General features: G+C 38.4%; 1 protein-coding gene across 8 annotated transcripts in view; it reads left to right on the forward strand.

The window, feature by feature from the left end:
- The first annotated feature begins 396 nt into the window (after positions 1-396).
- The window catches only part of NFKB1 (nuclear factor kappa B subunit 1), a 107,693-nt gene continuing 81,706 nt past the window's right edge, over positions 397-26,383 (forward strand). For 4 of the 8 annotated variants that reach the window (XM_006094093.3, XM_023758389.1, XM_014460324.2 and 1 more), the window contains exons 1-4: positions 398-443; positions 5,612-5,687; positions 10,168-10,208; positions 14,418-14,516. In XM_006094093.3, the coding sequence (XP_006094155.1) occupies positions 405-443; positions 5,612-5,687; positions 10,168-10,208; positions 14,418-14,516 (255 nt within the window). In that variant the 5' untranslated portion in view covers positions 398-404. Of the gene's footprint in view, positions 444-5,607; positions 5,688-10,167; positions 10,209-14,417; positions 14,517-26,383 lie in introns of those variants that run through there. The other 4 variants (XM_006094094.3, XM_023758391.1, XM_014460321.2 and 1 more) reach the window with 4 other exon arrangements.

Here is a 26,383-nt window from a genome sequence, read left to right on the forward strand (position 1 = left end):
CACCATCACAGAGTTCATGCAGGGTTAGCAAATAACCTACGCGAAGAGCTAATACTAAATCGTTGATGTCTACATGGTGGCAAAAAGAAATGGCCTCTAAGAATCCAAATAGGATTTTTATATGGAAGATGAAGATTAGTTATACCAACCTTCAGGACACTGTTCTGAGCCTGGCAAAAGGGTTTTTGGATTATACATAAATGCTGATTCCTGGATGATGCGATGTTTCTACTGTTAGATTTAGGTCCCAAAGAACTGCACCGTGTCCTCCTCCTCAAGTCTTTGAAAAAGGATTATATTTGGTCTTCCTGTCATAATATAGTTTACTTCTGCATGGTGGAATTGTTAAGGTTCATTTCAGGCTTACGGTTTGCTTTTGTTTTGCTTTGCTATACAGCTCCAGAATGGCAGAAGAGGATCCGTATTTGGGAGGGCATGAACAAGTAGGTATTATAATATCATCTCACTGCTCATTTTTTATAAATATATTCATATTTAAAAATATACAGAAGTAACAATAGTAACAATCAGGTAAACTCTAAAATTGGTAAAACTCTCCTTTAAATTGTTTTTGCAGTTTCCCTCTCCCTCCATGGAAGGTCAGAGAGGATATGTCTTTAAATGAGTAACTTAAACCCTGTTATCACACACAACTGCTGCATAAAAGCTATGTATGCTACAGGGCAAATAATAACTACTGTATTAGTGTCCTGGGGCTGCTGTAACAAATGACCACAAACCGGGTGGCTTAAAACAACAGAAATGTATTCTCTCACATTTCTGGGAAGCTACAAGCCTAAAGTCAAGATGATGACAGGGTTGGTTACTTCCAGAAGTTCTGAAGGAGAATCTGTCTCATGCCACCACCACCCCCCCCCCCCGCCCCCAGCCCCTGGTGGTGGCCAGCAATCCTGACATTCCTTAGCTTGTAACTGTATCACTCCAGCACATGGCTGCCTTCCCCGTGTATCTCTCATTTCTCTGTATCCAAATTTCCCTTCCTTTTCTCTCTCTTTATTTTAAAATATATTTTTATTGATTTCAGAGAGAGAGAGAAGCATCAATGATGAGAGAGAATCATCGATCGGTTGCTTCCTGCACGCCCTTCCTGTTACACAACCTGGGCATATGCCCTTGGTCAGAATCAAACCCAGGACCCTTCAGTCCTCGGGCTGATGCTCTATCCACTGAGCCAAACTGTCTAGGGCCCTTCCTTTTCTCTTATAAAGGCACCAGTCATTGGATTTAGGGCCCACCCTTTAGTATGACTGGATCTCAACCTGATTACAATCTGCAAAGACACTACTTCCAAGTAAAGTCACAGGTACAAGGGGAACACACAGTATTTACTCAAAACTCATCAAATGAGAAGGCAGGCTGGTATAGTGAAAAGATATCTTGGACTTAGAAGTTGAAGGTCTTTGTGTAAGTGTTGGCTGCTACTAATGAGCTCTTAAAACTTGATAAATAAGCCCTGGCTGGTGTTGCTCAATGGTTAAGAGCGTTGGCCAGTGAACCGAAGGGTCATGGGTTTGATTCCCAGTCAAGGGTACATACCTTAGTGTGGGTTTGCTCCCCACCCCTGGTCAGGGCCCTTGTGGAAGGCAACCAGTCAATGTGTCTCTCTCACATTGATGTTTCTCTCCCTCTTTCTCTCCTCCCTCACTCCCTCCCTTCCATTCTCTCTGAAAAGCAATGGGGAAAATATCCTTAGGTTAGGATTAACAAAGAAAAGTAAAAACAAAAACAAAAAACCTTGAGAAATCATTTAGCACCCGCTGATCCTCACTTTTCTCCTTTGCAAAATAGGAATGCTAACCCCACACTAGCAGGGGTGTTGAAAGACTTAATGGCAGTGACTGCGCTTTGGGAGCATAAAACTTCATTATATCAGCAATTATGAAGAGATGCCAGTGTCCTTTTTTTTTCTTTCTCCTAGTTTTTTACTTGAAAAATTTGAAGCCTCTAGAAGTGTTGAATAGTCTATCAAATCTTTGTTGATTATTAATAATTTTATTTATATATATCTTTTAAATATTTATATCTACATTTTATAGACGTTAAACGAACCGTTTGAAAGCAATTTCGGACTCTAGGGTAATTACAATGGCAACATTAAAGTTTTAATGTAATGATTTTAAGAATTACATAAACTACAGAGGTTTATTCATTCATCAAGTTATTTATTCAGGCATTCCTATGTAGCAGAACATAAGCTAAGGAGGTGGTACAAAAATAAGTGATGCATAGACCCTAACTTCAGCAGCTGCGATTCCAACAGGAGAGACAGTGACAGAAATAGCTTCCTATGGTGATAAATACTGTAATCGTCTGCGCAGAGTGGGACAGAAGTGTTGAGAGGGGTCACTGTGCTGCCTTGTGCACTTTCCAAATGAAGTCTAGGCAAGCTGAGATTCACTTGGAAGATGTAGTTAGCTAGGCTAGACACTGATAGGGAACATGGGCCACCGGACACCCTGGGCCAAGATTCGTAATCATTTCACACTTAATATTTAGTGGCAAGCACCTGAAAAGTGGATTTCCCAAATTTACACATGCAAACAATCAGTCAGAAAAATAAAACCAAAAGTGAAATACTTTCAAGGGGTCTAGGATTGCTTTATAAAAATATATGTATTTTGATTTCAGAGAGGAAAGAAGAGGGAGAGATAGAGACATCAATGATGGGAGAGAATCATTGATCAGCTGCCTCCTGCATGCCCCCCCACAGGGGACTGAGCATGCAACCTGGGCATGTGTCTTGACCAGAACGGAACTGTGATCTCCTGTTTCATAGGTCTACGCTCAACCACTGAGCCACTCCAGCTGGGCTCGTTTTTGCTTTTAAAATAAAATAGACCTATCTAGCATTCATTTCTCTTGGTAATGCTCTGATTGATTTAGAAAGAACAAATATGCAGTGCTTTTCCCCATAAGATGCCCCTTTTGAACTTTATTGTAAAAACGGTGACAGAGGATAAATCCAGGTACACTTTCCTTGTTTACAGCATGAAAGACATTTGGCTACTCATATTATCAAAAACCGGTGTTTTACCTTTCATTTTTAATATGCCGTCTCTAACAATTAAAGGCAAAGTCTAACTAGCATTAGAGTTGTTTCTTCTTGGTTTTAGACCATCCTGTTTACATGCAGGAAATCTTATCAACAAGAGATAGTCCTTTATGCCACACAAGAGTAAAATCTGCTGAAAACATTCATTTCGAAAGTTTGTCTTATGTAGGCATTTTTGTGATCATCAGCAACAGGGGTGGGGCGTGTTCTGATATTTCAAATTTTGAGGGGAAAGTTCCTTGAAATTTGGGGGTTTTTTTCCCTTGTCTCAAACTTGCTGGCGTAGATTTCCTGAAGTTTCCTTGTCCTCGGTGAGATAGCCTCCATGCTGTAGCGTATCCTGGAATTTGCACTCCACCTCTGACCTAATCCACACAGCAAGCTGCCGCCCATCACAGCTGCTCCCTTCTTGGAGGTGGAGTGTGTCTCTCCCCTCGGACGGGTGTGTTTGCCCTGCACCTCGTTACCTAGCCACCTGCAGGACCATCGGACAGATTTCTTTTCTGCTTGGTCATCTTTTCTGCTGATACTCTGCAAGTTGGGGCCTGCTTTTACAATAGCATGTTTTTTTATTCTTGTATTTCCTTTCCCACAAATGATGAAAAGATAGATGAACTTGACTCTTAAGCAGTGAAGTGAAGCACATTTATTATTCTTCAATTGGAAATTTGCATACCTCACAACTGAATATGAAGTGTCCTTTATTTAAACACTATTTGTGACTCTTTATTTAACATCTAGGTTCAAGAACCTAGTAATAAAAAAAAGGAGTAAATTGTAATTCTGGTGTGGTTTTTGTTGTTGTTCTTGTTGTTTCAAATACCAGCTCGAGCACACTTACCAACTAGCATATCATAAAAAGTGAAATATGGTTGGTTTCTATGTTGTCCACAGACATTTCAAACAGATGACTGACTTAGGTTGAAATAGTACCAAACTAGAAATATGAATTTAAAATCTTGAATAAACTAAGTGGAAAGAAAAAATTTTTCTTGGGATAAGTAATTATTAGTAACTTATTAAGATAGAATATAATTCCATCAAAATGTATTTCACGGCCCTAGCCGGTTTGGCTCGGTAGATAGAGCATCTGCCTGGGGACCGAAGGGTCCCAGGTTCAATTCCAGTCAAGGGCATGTACCTTGGTTGCGGGCACATCCCCAGCAGGGGGTGTGCAGGAGGCAGCTGATCGATGTTTCTCTCTCATCGATGTTTCTAACTCTCTATCTCTCTCCCTTCCGCTCTGTAAAAAATCAATTAAAAATATTTTTTAAAAATGTATTTCACGGTTTTCTCTTGGTGCTGTAGCAAATTACCTCAGATTTAGTAGCTTCCAACAACACAGAGTTATTCTCTTATCACCTGGAGGTCAGAAGTCTGAAATCAAGGTGCTGGCAGGGCTGCTCTCCTCCTGGAAGTTTTCATTTCCTGGCCTGTGTGGGCTTCGAGAGGCTGTCTGCACTCCTTGGCTTGTGACCCCTTCCATCACGCCAACCTCTTGTTTCCATTGTCACATCTCCTGTTCTTCTCTCTGATATCCTGCATCCCTTTATCAGGCCCATCTGGATAATCCAGGGGAACCTCCCCATCTCGGCATGCTGACTTTAGTAACATCTGCAGAATCCCTTTTGCTATATGAGGTAGTATTCACGGGTTCTGGGGATTAGGATGTGGAGGTCTTTTCGGAACCATTATTCAGCTGACCACACCCACTAAATTCCAGGTGTTTCTGCGTTGAGCTAGGTAAATGAAAGTTAAAAAAAGGTGAGGGAACTCAGCGTTCAGTCCTTTGCTCCTTAGAATGTAAGTAATATTGTCCCATTTTTTTTTTTGTATGATCCAGGGCTGCTGTCTGATTCTTTCAGGGCTTGAAGTTGAATGTCTAAAGTAGGAGCTTGTTTACCATCATAAAAGAAATACAGATTTCTAGGATTATATTCTATTTCTAAGAGAGTATGAGCTTCAAGTCATTCATTCAACAAATATCTTTTACAGCGGTTCTCAACCTTCTGGCCCTTTAAATACAGTTCCTCATGTTGTGACCCAACCATAAAATTATTTTCGTTGCTACCTCATAACTGTAATGTTGCTGCTGTTATGAATCGTAATGTAAATATCTGATATGCAGGATGGTCTTAGGCGACCCCTGTGAAAGGGTCGTTCGACCACCAAAGGGGTCGCGACCCACAGGTTGAGAACCGCTGATCTATTAAGTATCCACTGTGTGATAAACATAGGCTGGGCCCCAATGATATATAAGTTAAGCAAGTTCCCTCTTTGCTCTTTCAGAGCCAGGTTACTCTTTTCAAAATCCTTTGTCGCGTAAACACAGTCCAGCCCCATGTAAAGTTTCATGCACATGCGAATTTAGCAAGGTTTCAGGAAGGTATTTTTAAAAGTCTGATTTGAAATATTTTCAGATTTTTATATTTGGCTTTAGTTTTTGTTCTTGTAATTAAGTTGTAGGTCTATTAACTTCAGATGTTTAATACAAGGTTGGGAAATAATGATTGAAAATTTAAATTTTCTTTGTTACAGATGTTTCATTTGGAGCCTTTGAATCATACAATGTTTAACTCAGAAATATTTCAACCAGAGATGCCAATGCCAACAGGTAAGGAAACTCCTCACTCCCAGTCCCCTTGTTATTTGGCTTTTACTTTTTTAAATTCAGGATTTGCTAGTGATCTCTTTTAGAAATTCAGTGATCTACCTGTAAAGAAAATGGTGATTTATGTTTTAAAAAACTATCTTTTAGCCCTATCCGGTTTGGCTAAGTGGTTAGAGCATTGACCTGCGGACCAAAGGTTCCCAGGTTCAATTCTGGTCAAGGGCACGTACCTCAGTTGTAGGCTTCTCCCTGGCCCAGGCCCTCGTCAGGGCCCGTGCAGGAGGCAACCAATCAATGTGTTTCTCTCACATCGATATTTCTCTCTGTCTTTCCCTCTCTCTTCTGCTCTCTCTAAAAATCAATGGAAAAGCCCTGACTGGTTTGGCTCAGTGGATAGAGCGTCGGCCTGCAGACTGAAGGGTCCCGGGTTCGATTCTGGTCAAGGGCATGTACCTTGGTTGCAGGCACATCCCCAGTGCAGGAGGCAGCTGATCCGATGTTTCTAACTCTCTATCTCTCTCCGTTCCTCTCTGTAAAAAATCAATAAAATATATTTAAAAAAATAAAATAAAATAAAAATCAATGGAAAAATATCCTCGGTTGAGGATTTTAAAAACACACACAATCTTTTAATATACTTTCTTGAAATATATTTGCACAAAAATCTTTCACCCCCATTGCTCATTGTATGACTTAAAATTGTTGCTAATATCTGCTAAGACAGCTCAGAAGGAATTTCTTCACTCAATGTAAGGATTTTCCCTTTTAGCCAATCTTACCATCTCTGAGTTATTTTTAACTCCTCTTTGTTTTGTCCCAGACTCTGGCAGTTTCAACTCCTCAGATCTATTACAGAAACATTCATTTGAGTACCTATTGTGTATGCTAGGCACCGGGAGTACAAGTGTGCAAAAATCAGCTCAGTAGAAAAAAATCATCTTTTAAAAAAACTTTTAGCTTTACATTCTGCCCAGTTGGATAAAACACATGATAATCATCCTTCCTTCTAACGTGACTATGTTAATCATCTCCACACACAAATTGTTTTGATTTATTGATTTATATGTAAGCTCTGTGTGATGGTTCTTTCTATGTGCCCCTCACATCACCAATGGTACTGAACAGACATTCACAAGCGCAGTGTGAGTCAATGATGGGAGTTGTGTATAAAACAGGGAGTTTTATAATCACCAGAGTGGACCTCCGCTCTTCGATTTACCATGGACTTGCTTAGCCTCATTGGAAGAATTTGTCCAATTTGTATCATTGGAAGAATTTGTCCAATTTGTATCATTCTCATTTAAACAATAACTATTGTTATTCTGGTACTTATTTTTTAGAACTTATTTCTGGAACTTCATGGGAGGATATTAATAAATCTGCTTTTCCTTCACCTTCACCATCAGAAGTTGTATTGCTGAGGTCTTTTTCTCTTTACCCCACAAAACACATTTTGTAGGCTCCTGAGTCTAAGATCTCATGAGCTGCTGTCCAATTTGAACTCTAAGTCAGCTTCCTGTGAAGAACAAGTAAATATCTTGGTAGCTTCTGTATTTCCTGTCAACTTTCAATTCTGGGGATCAGAGCATTTTTCTTAGTATTAATGCTTTATTGAAAACATCAGGACTTGGTTCTGCCCTTAGGAAACATATATCTTTCCATTTAATGCCTACAAATGCCAAACAGTATCCTGAGGCCAGTGCTTTCATAATGTCTTTATTTCATCAAGTTTATGGAAGTAGAAATAAGATTATCTTAGTAAATATTCTGTAGTCAGGGCTTCACATTGTAGAAATTATTTTGCCATAATATTAGAAAAGCTTTTAAAATTATACCAAAAAGATTTATTTCCCAGTTATTACCTCATCATTTTTATTGTTATATTTCCTCTCTGTTGCAGTAGCATAGTCAAGTTTTTATAATCCAAGATGTATGCTATTTTATTCACATTTTAAAGGGCAGAAAGATCATAGATACCAATGTTGTAATTTTCACATGGACTATTTTATCTTATATGTTTCTTGAAATCTAAAATCATAAGTAGTTCTATTACTTGTTGAAAGCTATGCGATATAGTACAGCTGTTAAATCTATAACATTGCCTTTGCTGGTTTACTCAGTGGGTGAAGCGTTGGCCTGCAGACTGAAGGGTCCCGGGTTCGATTCCAGTCAAGGGCACATGCCCAAAGTATTTTTCTTAGTATTAATCCTTTATTGAGAACATCAGGACTTGGTTCTGCCCTTAGAAAACATACTAGTATACCTTTCCTTTGGGCTCGATCCCCAATAGGGGCGTGCAGGAGGCAGCCGATCAATGATTCTCTCTCATCATTGATGTTTGTCTGTCTCTCTCCTTCTCCCTTCCTCTCTGAAGTTAATAAAAAATGCATATATATTGAAAATCTATAACATTATGCTATTTTTTACATTTCTCTATAAAAGTGGGTTTTCACATCATGGGATAGACATGTGACCAAAAAAAAACTTAGCATTAAAACAAATATATGGGTATCAAATGTAATTTTCTAGTTGACTTAAGTTTTGAGTGTGTTCCCTGAAAGAAAAATTGCCTCATTTCACTAACAAAATTCCCAAACCTTGAAATTTCACATTTTTAAAGGAAATATAATCATTTAGCAAAAATAATAGGAAAACTTCAAGAGATTTTAGAAAAATTAATAGTGAGAAACTAACATAAAAGAATATAAATAATAATTGAAAAATAAAATGTAATTGAAAAATAAAGTAATTGAAAATAATAATAATAATAATAAGTGAGAGACTTGAAGTTTAGCATAAATATGCTCCAACTCCCCTATATTTTCTGTGGCTTCCAAATGCTGCTCTGTTAGAGGCCTCTCTTCCTGATATGTTCATTTAGCATCCTAGCGGGAATGTTTCTATGACTATATCTGTTACACTGACATACAAGTTATATGTTAGTAGTGTGAAAATATTTCTATTTCTAATTGGTTTTATTTTCTTATCAAAAATTAAATTCTAACCATGTTTTAGAATCTTAAAATTGCAACTCCTTTTCTAAAAGTAGTTGAAAACGTGCAAAGATGAATTTTATACAGATAAAAGAAATAATTTACATAAATTACACTACATCAGCCAGTCATTTCTCATATTTCCTTTTGTGTGGATGTTTTGCTTCAAATTCAGTCATTTTTCAACTGACTTTCTTGTAAATTTCTTGAATAGTAATAGGAAATAATCATACCTTTATTCCCTCTAGTTCTCTAGCCTTATTTTGATTCATCATAAAACTAAAAGGATAAAAATAATTTCTCTCTTAATTTAGTTGTTTATTTTTTAGTTCAACCTGAAGGTTTTTCATTCTTCTTAAATGTATTTATCTAAAGTAATAGGACTTGAATTTCTGGCTAAGAGACAGTGGAGATTGAAATGGACACAAGCATTCTCCTAATGTATTTTTTTTGTAGTACTGAACTTTTTCATTAACATTCAAACAGATGAGAAACAGCATATGCCTTTACTTATTGAAGAGCTATGGGTTATTATATTGTTGACATAAGACACCCTGGGGAGCTTAGGGACTTTCTCATATTGAACATATTTATATTTATACTGTCAGAGAGTCTGATATTGCTTTGAATTTCCAAAGTCAGATATAATCACAATATGGATTGAGCTTCTAGTTTTTCTTTATGTTTTTATAATAATTAATTGGTATGCACCTACCGTTAATTAAATTATTTTCAGGATTTTACAAAATGCTTGTGCTTTTTTAGAACAAAGTTTATATCAGAGCATAGTATGCAGAAATTGTATTCAAACATCAAAAGGTATAAATTAATTAGAAAAGTCCACCATATTTGGTAGATCAAATTAAATTTGAGAAGGAGAGGGAACAAGCTAGCTAGTTAGGGAATGAAGGCTAGTTCTTAAGGGATTCGAGTAAGGGAAAGGAACCAGGAATGTAATGTAAGGAAAAGCAGGCAGCATTAGACCATTATCTGTATATTTCACACATGTAGGTGTCATTTCAGTCTGGTAATGTCACATGAAGCACATTCCCTCTGAGGGAAAGAAGTCAGTATCTAATGCTGTGAAGGCAAAAAAAAAAAGTCATAGAGTCCAGGAAGTCATTGCTGCTTTTAATTGATATTCACGTCATTTTTAAAATGCTTTGTTAATACACAAGACTATGAAAGCTATTCACATATTAATCTTTACCAAACACCAGGCCTTTTGTTAGGTTGTACAATGTACCATCACCATTCAAGAAATGTTTTTTTATTGTGGTTCTCTAAATGTATAAAACTGTTAAAATAATAATAAATTTAATATTCAATTGAGGAAGTTAAATTATATCCTTGTGAAATCTTAGCTAAAAATTTTCATTGAAAATTTTATTCTAAAACATAATTTCAGTTTTTTACTTGCTTAATATTTTTATATCAGATTTGAGAAGCCTCACATTCTTTTGGTTTTTGTCTGTTGTTTTTGTTTTTAGCAGATGGCCCATACCTTCAAATATTAGAGCAACCTAAACAGGTAAGAAGATTAAAGGAGTGGGAACTTTCTCTTTAATGTTAGATCCATAAGTCTAATATTAATATCTCAAGCACCAAAAAATAGTAACTGAATTTTGTGAAGGAAGTAGCTGATCTAGAAGATCAACAACTTGCCAAATTATGTAACAACTTCATTCGTCCATTTTACATTTCTCTTAGTCATTCTGCAGACCATCTTGAGCCTCAATACGTAGTTCTGTAAAACTTCAGTTAATTATAGATCCTTGGTATCTTGCTATCTCCACCAACTTTGCTTACCAGCCACTCCTAGGAAAGATAGGCTCTCTCCATTCATACAGAAATAATACATGCATGCAGCTCACATACATGGAATTACATCCATCAGTTGTGTCTATCACATGCAGTACTTCTTAGCCTTCCTCCTACCGCTAGTAGCTCCAGTCTTTTCTGCTCTGTATTGAGAACATGAACCCTAAGATATTAAAACCACCAGTGGGAGATAAATAGTATTAGAATGGACAGTTGAGTTCTCTTCCTTCTGGTGTTAACTTTAGACTCAGCCTCTTTGGAGTCAAGAGAAGGAGCATTTTATTTTCTCAGGTTCTTCCTGTTTCCACTGGATTCTGTAGGGGATCTCTGGGAATAGAAGTGGCCTCCTCACTCTGCTTCAAATCTGTCGATAATAGTTACTGGAAATTGGGTGGAACCGGTGCTATGAAAGAGGAAGAAAGAGAACCTTTAGTATCTGCCTGTAGATTTTAGTTATTAGGAGATAGAAGTGATGGTATAGTCCTCTACAGATTGAGGATAGTCAGTAAATCTCTGAATGGATGTGCTTACCAAACTTGTGTGAGACAGTGGGTTTGTATATCTGCTGTTCTGCACTTATATTACCCAATACTTTTCCTAAATGTTTTTAGTAGCTCAGGTGAGTGAGTGTAGCACTTTCACTTTGTGTAACATTTAACAAATGCTAACTAGGTCGAGAACTTAGTGCATTTATTGTGGCTACTATAATTGTGGCATTATACATGTATTTGGATTTTGGTCAACATTCAAAGGGCATAAATATCTTAAATATCACCAATAGACTATTGTTATAAGGTTGAACTTAGATAAAAGTTTTTGATATGGGGACTGGAATGCCACATGAGATTTTGGGGCATTGCTCTAGTAGCTTATAGGTGACACAACTGGACTCCACAGTCTGCCAACATTACTTTACTTATGTCCAGTTCCATAGTGGTGACTTCTCACAGCAGGTCACCACTTCTCTCAAAGACCCTCCTAGGGGAACTTTATCCCTAAAATTTTGTGTAGGGGTCTGGCCTCCTGGAAAATTTTCTAATTGGAAGATCTGGGTAATTTGTGACAATGAGAAATCAACTAAAAATTATTTTGTCTGCATACCAAGGCATGTTTTCAAATATCCGTTTTCATAAGCGTAGCACTACAATGAGAATTTTAAATGCATTTCTTATTAAGGCTCTAACAGTTATAAGGAAAAATTGGCATTTATAGTTTACCTTAAGGAAATTATATATTTCGAAAATTCAAAACATATTTCATTATATGTGGAAATGTAAAAGCTCATCTGAGTAAAACAATGTGTTTATTTACCAAACTGATGTTATTTTGATGTCTGACTCCAGTGAAAGTAAGAAAGTTGTATTCAAGTCAGACTTTCTGACTGGGTAGACGTAGGTTTGCCTTTGAGGTTGATGACTCATTTTAAGCAAATGGAGATACTGAGATGAATGGCTGTGGATTCGCAAACCTTTAATCTCAGAAACATAGAATCAGAAATGCATCTAGACTATGCATTGAAGACACCCTATCTCCCTTTAAAAAAAGTAAGAAACTTCTACCCTCAGGTTAAAATTCCTTTAGAACTTTAGATACTCTTATGCAACCATGAGAAATATCTATTTTTTAACTTAAGCAAGCTATTAAGACACGTTTCTTTACTCATATTCTATTTAATACCACTCCCAATAAAACATAAAAGTACACATGCTATATTTTCCCAACTGTCCTAAAGGAATTTGTGATTCAAGATAATGAATTGCTTTATTGCATTTAAAAAAATAAAAGTTAGAAAAATGTTCTTTTTTCCTTTGAGGTCTTTTTGCCACAATTCTCCCCAGTTCTGACAGAGATGAGTCACAGCATAGACTACTAATCTTTAAAATATCCAGTTCTGTTGCATATTACTCATTGGTAATTATCTAATACTGTTTAAAAACTGAAGTTGTATTTAGATTGCGTAGCAGTCAAGTGAATTTCTGCCTTTATTCTGGAGGCTAACTATTGCATATGCTGATGCTTTTTCATGCTTTTAGAAAGCCCATTTAATTATTAAAAATAAGCAACAGCTTTTGTCTACAAAAGGTATAGGGCTGAATTTGTATTTTTTAGTTTTAATTTTTTGAGTGGCAAAATAGAAGAATTGCCCCTAAATGACTAACCTCACCTCAAAAGTCTTTTCTAGTATTTAGGTCCTACTTTGACGAGTTGAACACACCTCCAGACCTGTGACTTGAGAAGCTTTCCTTCACTAGAGAACTTACTTCAGGCCCTATTTATCCCCTAAAACATGCTTTAATGCTGATCCTCTTTGCAAATCAGGAAGATCTCAAAGAGTATAGGGACAGAGGGTTCCAGATGCCAGAGATTTAAATTCATTTGGGACCTCTGGACCACTCAGAGACTGTTTCCCAGGACCCTGCACAAGAAATAATGAAATGTAGTGCAGTCTAAGGAGGGTGAAAATTTTACATTGATTGATGAGCTCAAAGCTGTTAAAACCTTTGTGTTTGCCCAGCCGGTGTGGCTCATTGGTCAACCGATGAACCAGATGAGCGTCAACCAATGAACCAGAAGGTCATGGTTGGATTCCCAATTGGGGCACATGCCCAGGTTGTGGGCTCAATCCCCAGCGGGGGACCCTAATGAGGCAGCCGATCAAAGATTCTCTCTCATCATTGATGTTTCTATCTCTCCCTTCCTCTCTGAAATCAATAAAAATATATTTAAAAACATCAGAGTTGCTATGACTGCAGGGTGGAAGCCCCACCAGGGAGCAGTGGGTGTGCGGAGCTCCTCATGGCCTAGTGATCTAGCACTGTTTAGATGAAGTCAGTCCCACAATAAAAATAAATGACAGGTGAGGTTGTTACTTAAAGTATATTAACAAACTCTTTTCACCAAAGGATGAATTTGAAAAATGAAAAACTATCCAGTTAGTGACTGTATAATTATAACAACTATTGCTACCACAAATTGGGTTACATCCTTATAAAGTTGCATCTTTCAGGAAATACATTGAAAGTTCCCTTAATATTAAGATTATGATAGCCATTCTCATAATTGCCCTTGTTTTTTTCGTTGTATACAACTTATAGTTGTTAGTTTTGTAAATCATAAAATGTTAGATCTGGGATAGACCTTAAAGTTAGTCTAGTCTAATCTCATTTGTATAGATTATAAACATACAGGACTTAGGGTTTTTCAGCCCACAGTAGTCCATATAGTGAAGACTTTAGCTAACTCTACATTGATTTACAACAGTTTTCAAATTCTTTAGCTAATAATATTTAAAGGGACTGGTTTTGGACTCATTCAGGTCAGTTCATAGAAAGAATTTGAGCTTGATAATATTAATAATCATAAAATAAAAAAAACTTATCTTCTGAATTATTGAGAGAAACTGGCCAAATGTGGCGTCGAGCATAGGATGTGTCTACAACACTGACATGCTATATTTAACAAGGCATTTCTGTATTCCCTGCTGAGCCAACTGTAACCAGAGTAGATAAAGGAATTCCTTTAAGTAAGAGTCGAAGAAGCGTAACTTGGAGTGCAATATGGCCAAGTTCAGAGCTTGGCGGCAGCAATTTGAGATGAAGAAGCTCTGGTTCAAACAAGCTGTAGCACGTCCCGTCTAACTCTTCAGCAGCTCACTCCCCACCTGTGCATAGCAGGAGAGTTTCTATGGGGTTAGGGACCTCACTTTTAAGCCACCAGTACACAAATACCAATTAACCTCAATGTTCATAGTAAGATTATGGGAAAAGTGGTTTTCATTTACATAATCCTCTTTCACACATTTCTTGTTTTTTCTCTAGAATCTAATACACAAAAGAATTAAAAATTTGTATATAATTTTGTCCTAGTGCTTTTTAATAAGTATTTCTCAAACATGTTGGCTCTATGCTCACCTTTGCAGAGAGGATTTCGTTTCCGTTATGTCTGTGAAGGCCCGTCCCATGGCGGACTCCCTGGTGCATCTAGTGAAAAGAACAAGAAGTCCTACCCTCAGGTCAAAGTAAGTTCATGGTGACTTCCTATGTGGATTTTGGAAGATTTGATTTCCTAGCAGTGCAAGTGATGAACTGCTTTACATGAATATAATTTGCTTTTACCCCTAAGCTGAAATATTCACATGATTATTATAATTTTCTAATAGAAATGTGTCTCTTAGCAATAGAAGTGATTTTGAAACCTCATTATTATTTCCATTCTGTAGAAATTATTTCAAACTTAGCTAACCAACTTTTACTATTTCTTCCTCACTTTAAAGGTTTTTTTAATTGTATACCTCTTGATACATTAAGAAATCTTTAAAACAAGTGCTTGATTTCAGCTTTTTAGAGATTTAGTGAAAACTGAAACAGATGACTGAGTGTATGATTGTATAACATAGTATTTAAGATCATGAATTCAGGTCCAGACTGTTACTATCTGCATGGCTTTGACTAGGTTATCCATTTCTAAACTTCAGTACCCTAATATGTAAAATGCAGAAATATTGATGGTATATACTTCATAGAGTCTCTTAGAGATTAAACAAGAGCCCGGAAGTACCACAGGGTCTCTGTGCTTGAGCAAATGTACATCACACGTGGAGGTCCCTGGAATGTTCCGCTTGATGATGTGCCTGTGGTGTGCTTGGTCGAGCCCTTTACACACCTTCAGGTTCTTTTTCTGTTTGTTAATTTAAGAAGAATATCTTTGTTTAAGTTAATTTGAGATTTTTTATTTTCATAAATGGTGCCATATTTCATTGACTGATTGATAATAGTTTTGCAGATAAGCCCGCCAACAATCGCAATTTCATTGTTTATAAAAGTTTGTATTGTTCAATACTTCAAGGCTTCAGCAAAAGGTTACCGACTTAGTTCTCACTAACGTATGTGCGCCCCTTCGGATATGACTTACTTTTGGCCTCAGTTTTTGTGTTTGTTTGTTCTTGCGAATAAGTGAAGGACAACAGGACAGGCCCTCAGGAAAATCAAGATGTCAAGGAAATTTGTCTTTGGTTGCTAGGTTTGCATCTTGTTTCCTCCCTTTCCTCTTCCCCACTTTTAGCCCAGATCTTTCTAATTTCTTACCCCTGTTCTGAAACAAAATACAGAATACTGTGATGTTATTCTTTACCTTTTGAATGAAACCCACCCATATTATCGAGTGTGGATTCTACCAATCACATTTGCATTTTAAGTCTCCTAGCTCTCCTGTGGAATGAAAGATGTTTTTCTTTTTCAGGGTCATTGAGCAGGGTAAATATGATGTGTTTAGCTCGCAGGAGATGACAGTCTTATGGTCACAGTCCTTGGGAATATAGATGAGGAAAGAGGGGCAGCAGTTAAACAAGAGAATTAGCATTTATTAAGCACCAAAAATTTGCCAAGTGCTTTGCATATATTACCTCTTCTAATCCTCATAACAACCCTGGTAAGTTAAAAGTGTAATGCTTATGAGGAAGTTGAGGCTCATTAACTTGCCTTTCTCACAAGACTGTGGCTCTTTATCCAACAGCTGACTATTGCTCATTGAACTTGCACATGGAATGTGTGCATTTGGGTTGCTGTGGGCAGGGACCGAGGGGCAGGACATGGGAGGACAATGGTGAAACAGGGGCAGAGAATTATAACTTTGGAAAAAAGGGAAAGAGAGGTTCAGGGGGCCTCAGATATTAGGGAATCAGATCCAGCACTTTTGTCAACATATGTATCTGTGTGCTATATATATATATATATATATATATATATTATGTGTTCATGTGTGTACTTGTGATAGAATAATTGAAAGATACATGTTATCAGCATTGACAACGATTATAATTACTGAAGAATTAACATTAAGAAAAAAACTGGGAGTTTTTTCTGGCCTGGCTCTGTACAAAAATGTAAATTGTGGTATTTTCATGACTGATTTACTTCTATTGCTCTGGTCTTTTGTGGCTGAGTAGCCATTCTTGATACTAATAAGCACATGGCATTCATTAACTTTGCTGTAAATGTGTTATCTAATTAAAAACTTTATGCATCCATTTATGCTCAGTCTTCATACAGCCTTCTCACGTAGTGATTGCTGCCTTACATTTACAAAATAATTAGAAATGAAACAACCCAATGGTCCTTAGAGGTTCTTGTCAAATTATAGTTTTCTGTATCAACGAGTTTAATACTTAGTGGGAGATACAGATATATAAACAACTGATACTAAAGGAAGTCAAACTACACATGTGTAAATTGGTCATTATTAAACTTCAGCTATGGCTTTATTATTCCAGCTACCCATTTATTTTTAATTCACTAATTCCACATATATGTATTAAACATTAAGCATTTAATCCAATTGTAAGGAAAGGAAGAACAGTGTAGAGATCTGTTACAAGCTGGCATTGTTCTTCTAGCCTGTTCTTGTCCACTGAGAGTTTAAATGACTCTGTTGTTTGTAACAGTTAAAGGAAGTAATTTTATTTATCTTAGAAGCTCTTGAGCAGAAGGATGGGGAGGAGGAAGAGAAAGCGACAACCATGAGATATTTTTCCCAGAGCTCTTCTCCCAATATCACTTTCAGTAGTCTTTTCATAATGAATAGATGAGGGTGACCTTTCAGTTTACAGGGGGATTTTAAATGCCTTTAAAAATTTGGCAGAGGAAAGACTCGCTCTCATTGTATGTCTCCTATCAGGAGGACCTTTACAACTGTACCTGTGTTCTGCAGTAGGTAATCAGGCACCCACTCCATGTGAGGCTGTGAGGGAAGCCGTGGACAGACCCAGCTAGATCAGGGGTTCTCAGACTCAGCTCTGTTGACATTTTGAGCCAGAAAACTCTGCTGTAACGGGATTGCCAGTGCCTTTCTGGATATTCAGCAGCATCCCTGGCTTCTACCTACTAGATGCCAATAGCATCCCTACCGCTGTGACAACCAAAAGTGTCTCCAGACATTGCCAGATGTCCCCTGGGAGGCAAAATCACCCTGCTTACAAACCACCCATCCAGATGCAGTGTCCAGTCAGCCTTAACCTTGTCCTCTTCATGCCTTTCTACTCGAAAGCTGTTGTCATAGGTTACAGGGGATTGCCTACATATATTATTTTGCATATGTACTTTTCCTGGTTATTGGTAGACACTTATTTTCAAGCTGATGATCATGGTGACTATAATTTCTTCTAGAACCTCGGAACTAGGGTAGTTGGATATTAAGGAGAACGATAGAAGAGAAGAAGACATACCTTAAATATTCCATATCCTATGATAACTGCATATCTAAAAGTTAGCATAGGAGTTCTGTTGGCTCTCGGCATAAACTGTTACAGAAGAGAAAGTGAAAGTGGAGAGGGGTTCAGTCAAGGCTGTGACCCGGCAGAGCCCTGTGTGCGCAGTGGGAGCATCTATGGACTGGTCCTCATCCAGCCTCCGTGGAGGGAGGTGTAAGGGAAAGTGCCCCACTTACACCCCAGAATCCATTGCACAGGGACTTCAGAGGGAGGGCATTTACATTTACTGGGGGGAAATATTTCTGAGATTTACATACACTACTTATTTAATAAAGTACGTTTGTCAGACTTAACTGTAAAATGTTATGGGCTCTACCTTTTCCTCACCTACATACTAGTACAGCCTCTTCCTCTTCTCTCCACTCCAGCCTCCCTCCCTCTTCCCATCATGCCTCTGTGAGATCACACCACTCCCTTGAGAGGCCCTGAGAGGCAGGTGGCTCAGCGTGTGCTCAGTCACATGCAGGCAGCAGCAAAGGGTCGGGGCCACCTGAAAGCTGTTGGGGCTGCCTGAGGTCTGGGGGTGCAGACCCGTAACTGCGCTTTACGGACCATGTACATATATAACCTGCTTGGCTTAGCCTCTTGCTGATTGTCCAAATATACCTCAGGTTAAGTCATTTTAAAACGAACTCTAGGAGGCTGCACCGACCCTCCTTTTTCTACTGAATTTTGTCCCAGGTTTGAAACCCTGTTTCAGAAAAACTCGGTGTAGGCTAGGCTTAGGCACTCTCTTACTATGTCAAGATTATTTCTAGAGCTCAGGCTACCGCACCACCTGGTCCTCTGCATGTTTATTTCATGTCACAGAACCCCACTTTCTAGAGTTTTGCTGTGTAAGTCGTCACATTCTCTTTTAACAACTGTTTTAATTATAAAGGATTTCAAGCATATAGATCACTTAAAAACTGTTCATTTAATAACAGATACCAGGTATCACCATCTCAGTTTAATACATGTTAACATTTTAACTGTATTTGCTTCTGAGCTCTCTCCCTCTTTCTAAAATAAAACATAGTTACAGCTAAAGCCCCACCCATTCACCACCTTTTCCTTCTTCAGACATAGACTTCTATCCTGAGTTTTCATTCTCTGAAATGTTTTCGCTGGCTTCGCCCTTTTCCAGGGCAAATAAGAATTAAAACTGGGCTTCACTGAAGATTACTGTTCACTTTGATCCTATTGATTCCTCTTTATCATCTAGATAAACCTTCTTCATTCACAATGGTGCAGTGTATTCTGACTTTTACAGCAAATAATAATAATAATAATAATAATAAATAATAATAGCGAAAGTAAATATGCAGTCTAACTCTTATGTCTTGCTTTTCTTTTTTTAAAAAAATAAAACATTCCTGTTGTTAAACATTTAATAATCTATTATGCTGTCCTGTAAAGATTCCCTTTAAAGTTTCCTCAGTTCTCATTTCATCGGGAGCTCCTCATGGCAGAGGCTGGCAGAAAAGCACAGGCACCTTCCTTGAGGCCGAGCTTGTCCCTGCCTGTCTTTGACTCAACAAGGAGTGCCAGGGGAGGCTCGTTTCCCTCTTTTTCCCGAAAGTTATGCATGAGATTTTTATTAATCAAACAAACTGCCTTCCTCCTCACAGAGGTGGACAGGTGCCAACAGGAGCAGCCCCACAGGGCTTCAGAAACCCTCCCTGCTTCTCTTCCAGAAAGCACCCATTCGCAGCTGGGGTGGCATCCTCCAGTGGGGCTCACCCCGTGCCAAGCAGAAATCAGCACCAGGAGCCTTGGCTCTAAAATACAAATAGCTTGCCCGTGGTATCCTTATTTTCTCTTTAGTGATCAATATCAAATGCATGGACTACAACTGGAAACATAGCTGATGTAAGTGTGGCTATTTTTAATCAAATGTTTTCTGAAAGCTGATTGTCACTATGTTTTCTTTCCTGAGTGTTTTAGGTTGAACAGGAGGCACATGGTGAAATGTTTAGGTCAACAGCAGCTGTTTTGTTGTCCTTCCCCACCCCCCTGCCAAAATTAATTATTTTTAAATCAATTATTAGTGCCTCTCACTTAAAAATCCTAAATGCTAAGTTTCTGTCGAGGTCAAATAAAAACTGGCTGATGTGCTGTGGCATTTAAGGATATCACATATCCTTGCATAACCTCCCTTTCCTTTGTGTAGACTTGCCTGGTTTGGGAGGTTTGCCATTTTAAGGACCTAGTTGTAATACCAATTTCAAATAAAGTAATCTGATTCAATTACTGAAAACAACAGGAAGATCACCAACAATCAATTAGGCAAGCATATAGAACCTGGTCCATAGCATTTACTAAAATGTCCATCAACACTCCCAAGCTGTTCACTATTTGCATATGTTAATAATGGAAAATCACTGTATTCCCTATGGACAGAGCCCTGTGCTATATATATTGAAGAGAAGGGCTTTGTAATCTGGTTCCCTTTGAGTGGTTTCAGAAGGATTTTGGATTTCTGAATTTATATGCAGTATTTTATGTATGTGTATATACAGTTTTCTGGGGAGATAAGTATGTCCTTTTATCAGAATTTCAAAGGGAAGGGTTCAAACACAGTTAAAAACCAGTGCCATAGAGTACATGTTACTTTAGCTTTTTGACAGCAGCTAGTTAAAAAACTAATCCTATATAATAAAAGCCTAATATGCAAATTGTCCCCTCGACCAGGGGTTCCACCGGGAGTTCAACCAGGGGGCAGGGCCGGCCAATCATCCTCGTCCCCTCCCTGCTGGCCAGCCCCAGCCCAGCCGGTGGTGGCAGCAGGTGGCCGGGGGAAGGGAGGCCCTGGTGGGCCACCAGCAGCCGCAAGGGACCTTACATGTGAATGAGTTTCGTGCACTGGGCCTCTAGTGTATATATAAATGTCTTTTTATTTTTAATTTTGGTACTTTTTAATCTTATATTTATAGTTTTGCATTTTTTACCCATTTTAAGCAAGTTGAAATACTTCAGGTTGCTTAAGGCAAAGCCCAGCAAAGCCTCCCCTCACTTCAGGTGTAGGGTAGAAAAGAGGGGAGACTTGGTATCCACAGCCAATAAAGGTGAATAGGCTTCCCGCTTTTTCTCTCTTGCTCTTCCATAGATTCAGCATGGAGTTATCCAATAATGGTTGAAGCCAAAGGACAGAAAACAATTCACTAAAGGATAGATATTCACTGAGCACTGTGTCAGTTCCTGCTCTAACAAAATATTACCTTGTAGAATGTCTTTTAAAATAGCCCTCTAAATTCTAAATTCACTGTGTGTATTCATAGTCTCCATTATAAACTAGAGGAAGCTACTTGCTGGAGGAAACCTCTAGCACAGATCATAGCTGTAAAAATTTAGCCCATAGAAGTGATTAGAACCATAGGCTCCTGGAATTTACAAATTGTTTGAATTTTAGTTTAATTTTTGTCGGTCCTGGCTTGGGGACCTTCTTCTGTTGACCATTCCCATTTTTCTCCCTTAAATGCATGATTGTTCCTAGGACCATTGTTCATGCTGAAGCAAATCTCTGATGGCTTCTTCTAACCCCAGTGGTCCCAGTAAAGGTTGCATACCATCTCCTCATTCCGAACATTCAGGAATTCAGGTCTCATCAACTCACATTCTGATTATTCTTCTTGTTAAGGTAAAACTATACCCAAGTTCTACAGCCCCAAATGTGTAATCCCTCCTCCTTCACAGAGAAACGTTTTCAACCTGTCAGCAGGTGTAGAGGTGAGGCTGTAAACTACCCTGCAGTCAAGTCTCCTCTCCTGACATGCCAGGTAGATGCCAGATCAGAATCCTCCAGCCTACATTTACCTCTCTGGGTCTCAGGTGGGTGGACTGGAAGTGCGTGCAGACTTTCACAGACATGCCTCTCACCTTTCGGTCCTTATCTACCCAACAGAATGATTACAAGGATAGCTTGCTGTGCTTGCTTACATCTCATTTAATCGTGACAGTAGCCCATTGAGGTAGGTTCTATGGTCCTCATTTGAAAAATGAGGAAATGGAAGCCTAGCGAATAAAAAGCTTACCCTGGATCTCACAGCCTTTCAGAAAGGGAGCCCAGGATTTCAGTTCAAGCAGTGTGACTTAAGATTCTACACTCTTAACCATGAATTATCATAATGTTAAGGGTCCATTTCTACTCATGGAGGTCCTTTAAACCTGCATTTCTTGGTCATGGGCGTGCATCAGAATCACCAAGAATATTCTAACCACAGAGATGCCTGGGACCCACTTCATACATGCTGTAACACAATGAGTCATTTAGCCAATCTGGGATTATATGACAATTTCTAAGGATTCATTTCTTATAATGACAAGGTACAACAACAGATGAAGGACTAGGTAAGCCATAGTATAATCAGGAATAGAATATTATGCCACAGTTTAAAAAAATAATTATGAAGGCTCTGTACAACATGGGAAACTGCTTATGACCTAATGCTGAGGGGCAGGGGGGGAAGCAAGATTCCCCAAATTGCAATCATAATCCCTGAAAGGATTTAACCCAGTGAAAAAGGTAAAATCAAGATTACAGACAGTGGAAGAAAGAATTATCAAAATGAAAAATAAATCTGAAGTAATGTGTAATGCAGCACATAGAGACAGAAAACTTGAAAGGAAAGGTGAGATGCAGGGCACAGGAGAAAGTAACCAGTGTCTAATTCAAGTGCTGGAAGGAGGTAATATTGCTGCAGTTGCTGGTCCTACACTTAGAGGTTCTAGGTGTGGGGTGAGGTTCAGGCGGCTCGTGGACCACACTTTTAGGTTTTAAAGCATTAGCTCTGACATCAATTAGTTGAGACTGGGCATGATGTTGATTCCTAGTTCTGCGACTTACCAGCGGTGTTATTTCACCTGGCCAAGCCTCAGTTTCTGCATATGAAAAGTTGAGATAAATACTACATACTTCATAGGATGTATGTAAAAATTGAGCTGTTCAATGCATGGCACCTAGTAAGTACTTAAAAATGATAGTCGCTTCTATTTTTATATGCCCGCATACATTATTTTGAGTATTGAATGGCAACTTTGCTGATTGGTTTATGGAACATGGATCTACACAGAAGCTTCACCAGTTCCCTTGTATTTCCAGCACAACCTCTCTACTCAGTTTTGCTTCCACTCTGTTTATACCATGTCCTTCTTTTCTCTGGGGTTGTTCATTATTAAGGTGGGAGATTGAATCCAGATGCTGTGCCAGAAGCTGACTTTTAGATGTAACACATGCTTTCTTATGAAAATCTTAAAGGTAGCAGGAGCCCAGAAAGGAATTTATTAAATGACTAGAGGCCTGGTGCACAAATTCATGCACTGGTGGGGTCCAGCAGGCCAGCCCGATGGGTGCCATCAGGGGTGGGCCGCCTGGGGCGAGGGGCCACAGGCGGTTTGCCAACCGGCCCCACCCCTGATTAGAGTGGGGGGACCTGCTCGGGAGCGGGGCCAGCCAGTGGGAGGGGACAAGGGTGTTCTGGTCATTCTGCCGTTCGGTCAATTTGCATATTACCCTTTTACTATATAGGATTGTTAGGCTCCTTAACTGTTTTCTCTTAGCCATTATACATATATAAATTTGCAGGAGTATTGTATTAGTTTCCTAAGGCTGCCATAACAATTTACCACAAACTGGGTGTTTTAAAGCAACAGAAACTTATGCTTTCACAATCCGGGAGGCTAGAAGCTCAAAATCAAGTTGTCAGCAAGGCCATGCTTCTCTGATGGTTTGGGAAGAATCCTTCCTTGCCGGTTCCTAGCTTCTGGTGGTGCCAATGCTCCATGGCATTGCTTGGCTTCATCACTCCAATTTCTGCCTGTCTGCCCATGGCTGATGTCTTTCTATCACTCAGTGTCTGAATCTCACTCTCCTTTCTCTTATAAAGATCCCAGTCATTGCATTTAGGTCCCACCATAATCCAGTTGACCTCATCTTAATTATATCTGCAGAGACCCTATTTTCAAATAAGGTCACATTCTGAGGTTCTGGGTGGACATGAATTTGGAAGGGGGGACACTAGTCAACCCATTACAAGTATATTATAGCATTAAGCTTAAAAACCAGTGGTCCTGAAAGTATAAGATAATAACCACTTTAGCCCATGGTGCACTGGGAAAGACATTTACATGTACACATGATGTTCCCTTATATATCATTATTATATATTTAGGGAGCAGTAGAAAAATCAAGTTGGAAAAGTTTTCCAGTATTCTTAATAATTTATTTAAGAAAGTAATTCCTATTTTATTTCTCCATTGAGTAGATAATGGGCCTTAAATACTGTGGTGTGCTAGTAAATCTTTAATAACTGGTTCTCTAGGAAACAAAATAAGCCCTGATTTGTAGCATTTGTCCATTTCCTTGATGTAAATATTTCCACCATGGCCAATTTCAAGTTATCAGCATGAAGTCAACTGGCTTGCAAAATTTCTGAAAATTTAACATTCAACTTTTGTGAGCAGGTCAAGCCAACTCTAGCATACCACTGCAAGAGTTCCTAAGGAAAACAGATATGAGATCACAGCCTAGACATTAACCCAATGAGCAATAGTCAGATCAAGAAAAGATAATAAATTGCTTCATGTAAGGTTCTTTATTTGTGTGTTATATAATACCAGGGACTTTGCAGGATCTGAGTAAACACAATAAATTGCTAAAGTGGAGACATATGTGACATAGTAGATAAATGAGCTGTGGTTTAGTGAGCAAAATATCATACTTGAAAGCAAGCTAGATCTTAATCAAGATTATGCCTTTACAGATGGGGTGATCTTCAACAAGTCACTTAATCTCTTCCAACTTTCTTTTCCTCATTTATAAGATGAAAATAAAAATACCTACCTCACAGGAATAGCATTAGGATTAAGTGAAGGAATTGACATCAAAGCACCTAGCGCCATCCCTGGCACGTCAATAGCATTAAATGTTTATCCCGGACACATTTATGTTTTTAATTTAAAAAATCTTGAAAAATGCCTATAAAATGATGGTTAGCTCCATGAAGGCAGGGATTATTTTCCTATTGTTGTTTACTGCTGTATCTCCAGTACCGGAATAATATCTAGGATATATATATATATATATATATATATATATATATATATATATAATATTACCTATAGTAGATGCTGGAAACATCTTCCCAGAAGAAGCGCTAATCAGATATGGCTAAAGAAGAGACAGATGACATGATATAATAATGTAGGTTGTTAATTGAAAACAGTAAGAGTAAGCAGTCGTCAAGGCTCCTTCAACTACTTTCCATACTGTTTGTCCCATATCACTAACCTTCCTTTCCTTCTCCTCCCCTACCTCGCCACCTTTGTCCTAGTCCCAATGAGTTAGAACACTAGAACTTAAACCTTAAACATGTTAGGAAACTTTACTGAGTTTAAATGGGCTTTTTCTACCTCAGTTTCTCTATCCATTGGAATCTTTCCATGGCAAGTAAGAGAAAAAAAGAAGTAAAACTAAGCAATAATTGAAATGTATTTGTTTAAAAGCTGAAAAGTCCAAAGGAAGAGCTAGCTAGCATCAGACTTCACTGGATTCAGAGATGGCACTAGACCATGTAGCTTCTCTCTACCTCTCAGCCCTGACTTCTGTGGTGGAGGCTCCCATCTTCAGCTCCAGAAGGTGGCCCAGCAGCTTGTTAGAGAACCAAGTCCTGCAGCAGAGAGCCTGTGTTCCTAGATACAAAGGCTTCAGAGGTGCCAGGATGGAGGCTTCTAGGTCCTCATTGGTCTGCGTTCTTTCCTGGTCCACCCCTGGAGGTGTCACTGGGGACAGGGAATGTGCGACAGAGTGATTATGTAACAGCCATTTCCTGGCTACACCCCTGGATCTGGCAGTGGGTAAGCTGCACTACAAACATGTGGACTGAATGAAGGGTGGGTAGATACCCAAACAAAAAACATGAGTACTGGTAAAATTAAAAATTTCAGAATAACAAACATCAATTAATTCCTCTGCCAATGAACAGAGAAGACAGACTCCTAAACCCCCTTCATTAAAGTTGTGTAACCCTGTATACTCCCTCTTTACACCAGACTTGGACAATGTCTATGTGACATTCCCATTGTTTTATGTTTTTTAAAATAAGAACTAGTTCCTTATTTGTTTAAAAGTGTCAGATCCATTTAATAAACGTTCAAGTAATACAAAGACATGTATAAGTGAAAAGTAAGTTGCCCTTCTATTCAAAATCCCTCTTCTCCCCAGAAAGAGGCACTATTATGAATTTCTTGAGTAGATTTCCAAAAATACTTCATGCATATACATGCCTACATGTGTATGTTTATGGATAAGCTCATGTGTATTTATACATACCAGTACATATAAAACATAAACTCTAAAGCATATGCATTTATGCACACATACTCTGTTCATTTATAAAATACTCTGCCCCTTGTGTTTTTCACTTTAATGAATTTTTTAGGACATTCCTCAGCAGCATATAGACCTCTAGGGAAGTGATAAAGCAAAATGATTAATAACATCCTTGAGAGCACACTACCCTGGGTTCAAATCCAGCTCTGCCCCTTATAAGCTGTGTAGCCTTGGATATGTTGGTTAACCTCTCTGTGCCTCGTTAAAAGGGGGATAAAAACAAGTACCTACCTCTCAGGGTTGTTGGGAAAAT

The sequence above is a fragment of the Myotis lucifugus genome, unplaced genomic scaffold, assembly GCF_000147115.1.
Source record: "Myotis lucifugus unplaced genomic scaffold, Myoluc2.0 scaffold_129, whole genome shotgun sequence".
Taxonomy (NCBI): Eukaryota; Metazoa; Chordata; class Mammalia; order Chiroptera; family Vespertilionidae; genus Myotis; species Myotis lucifugus.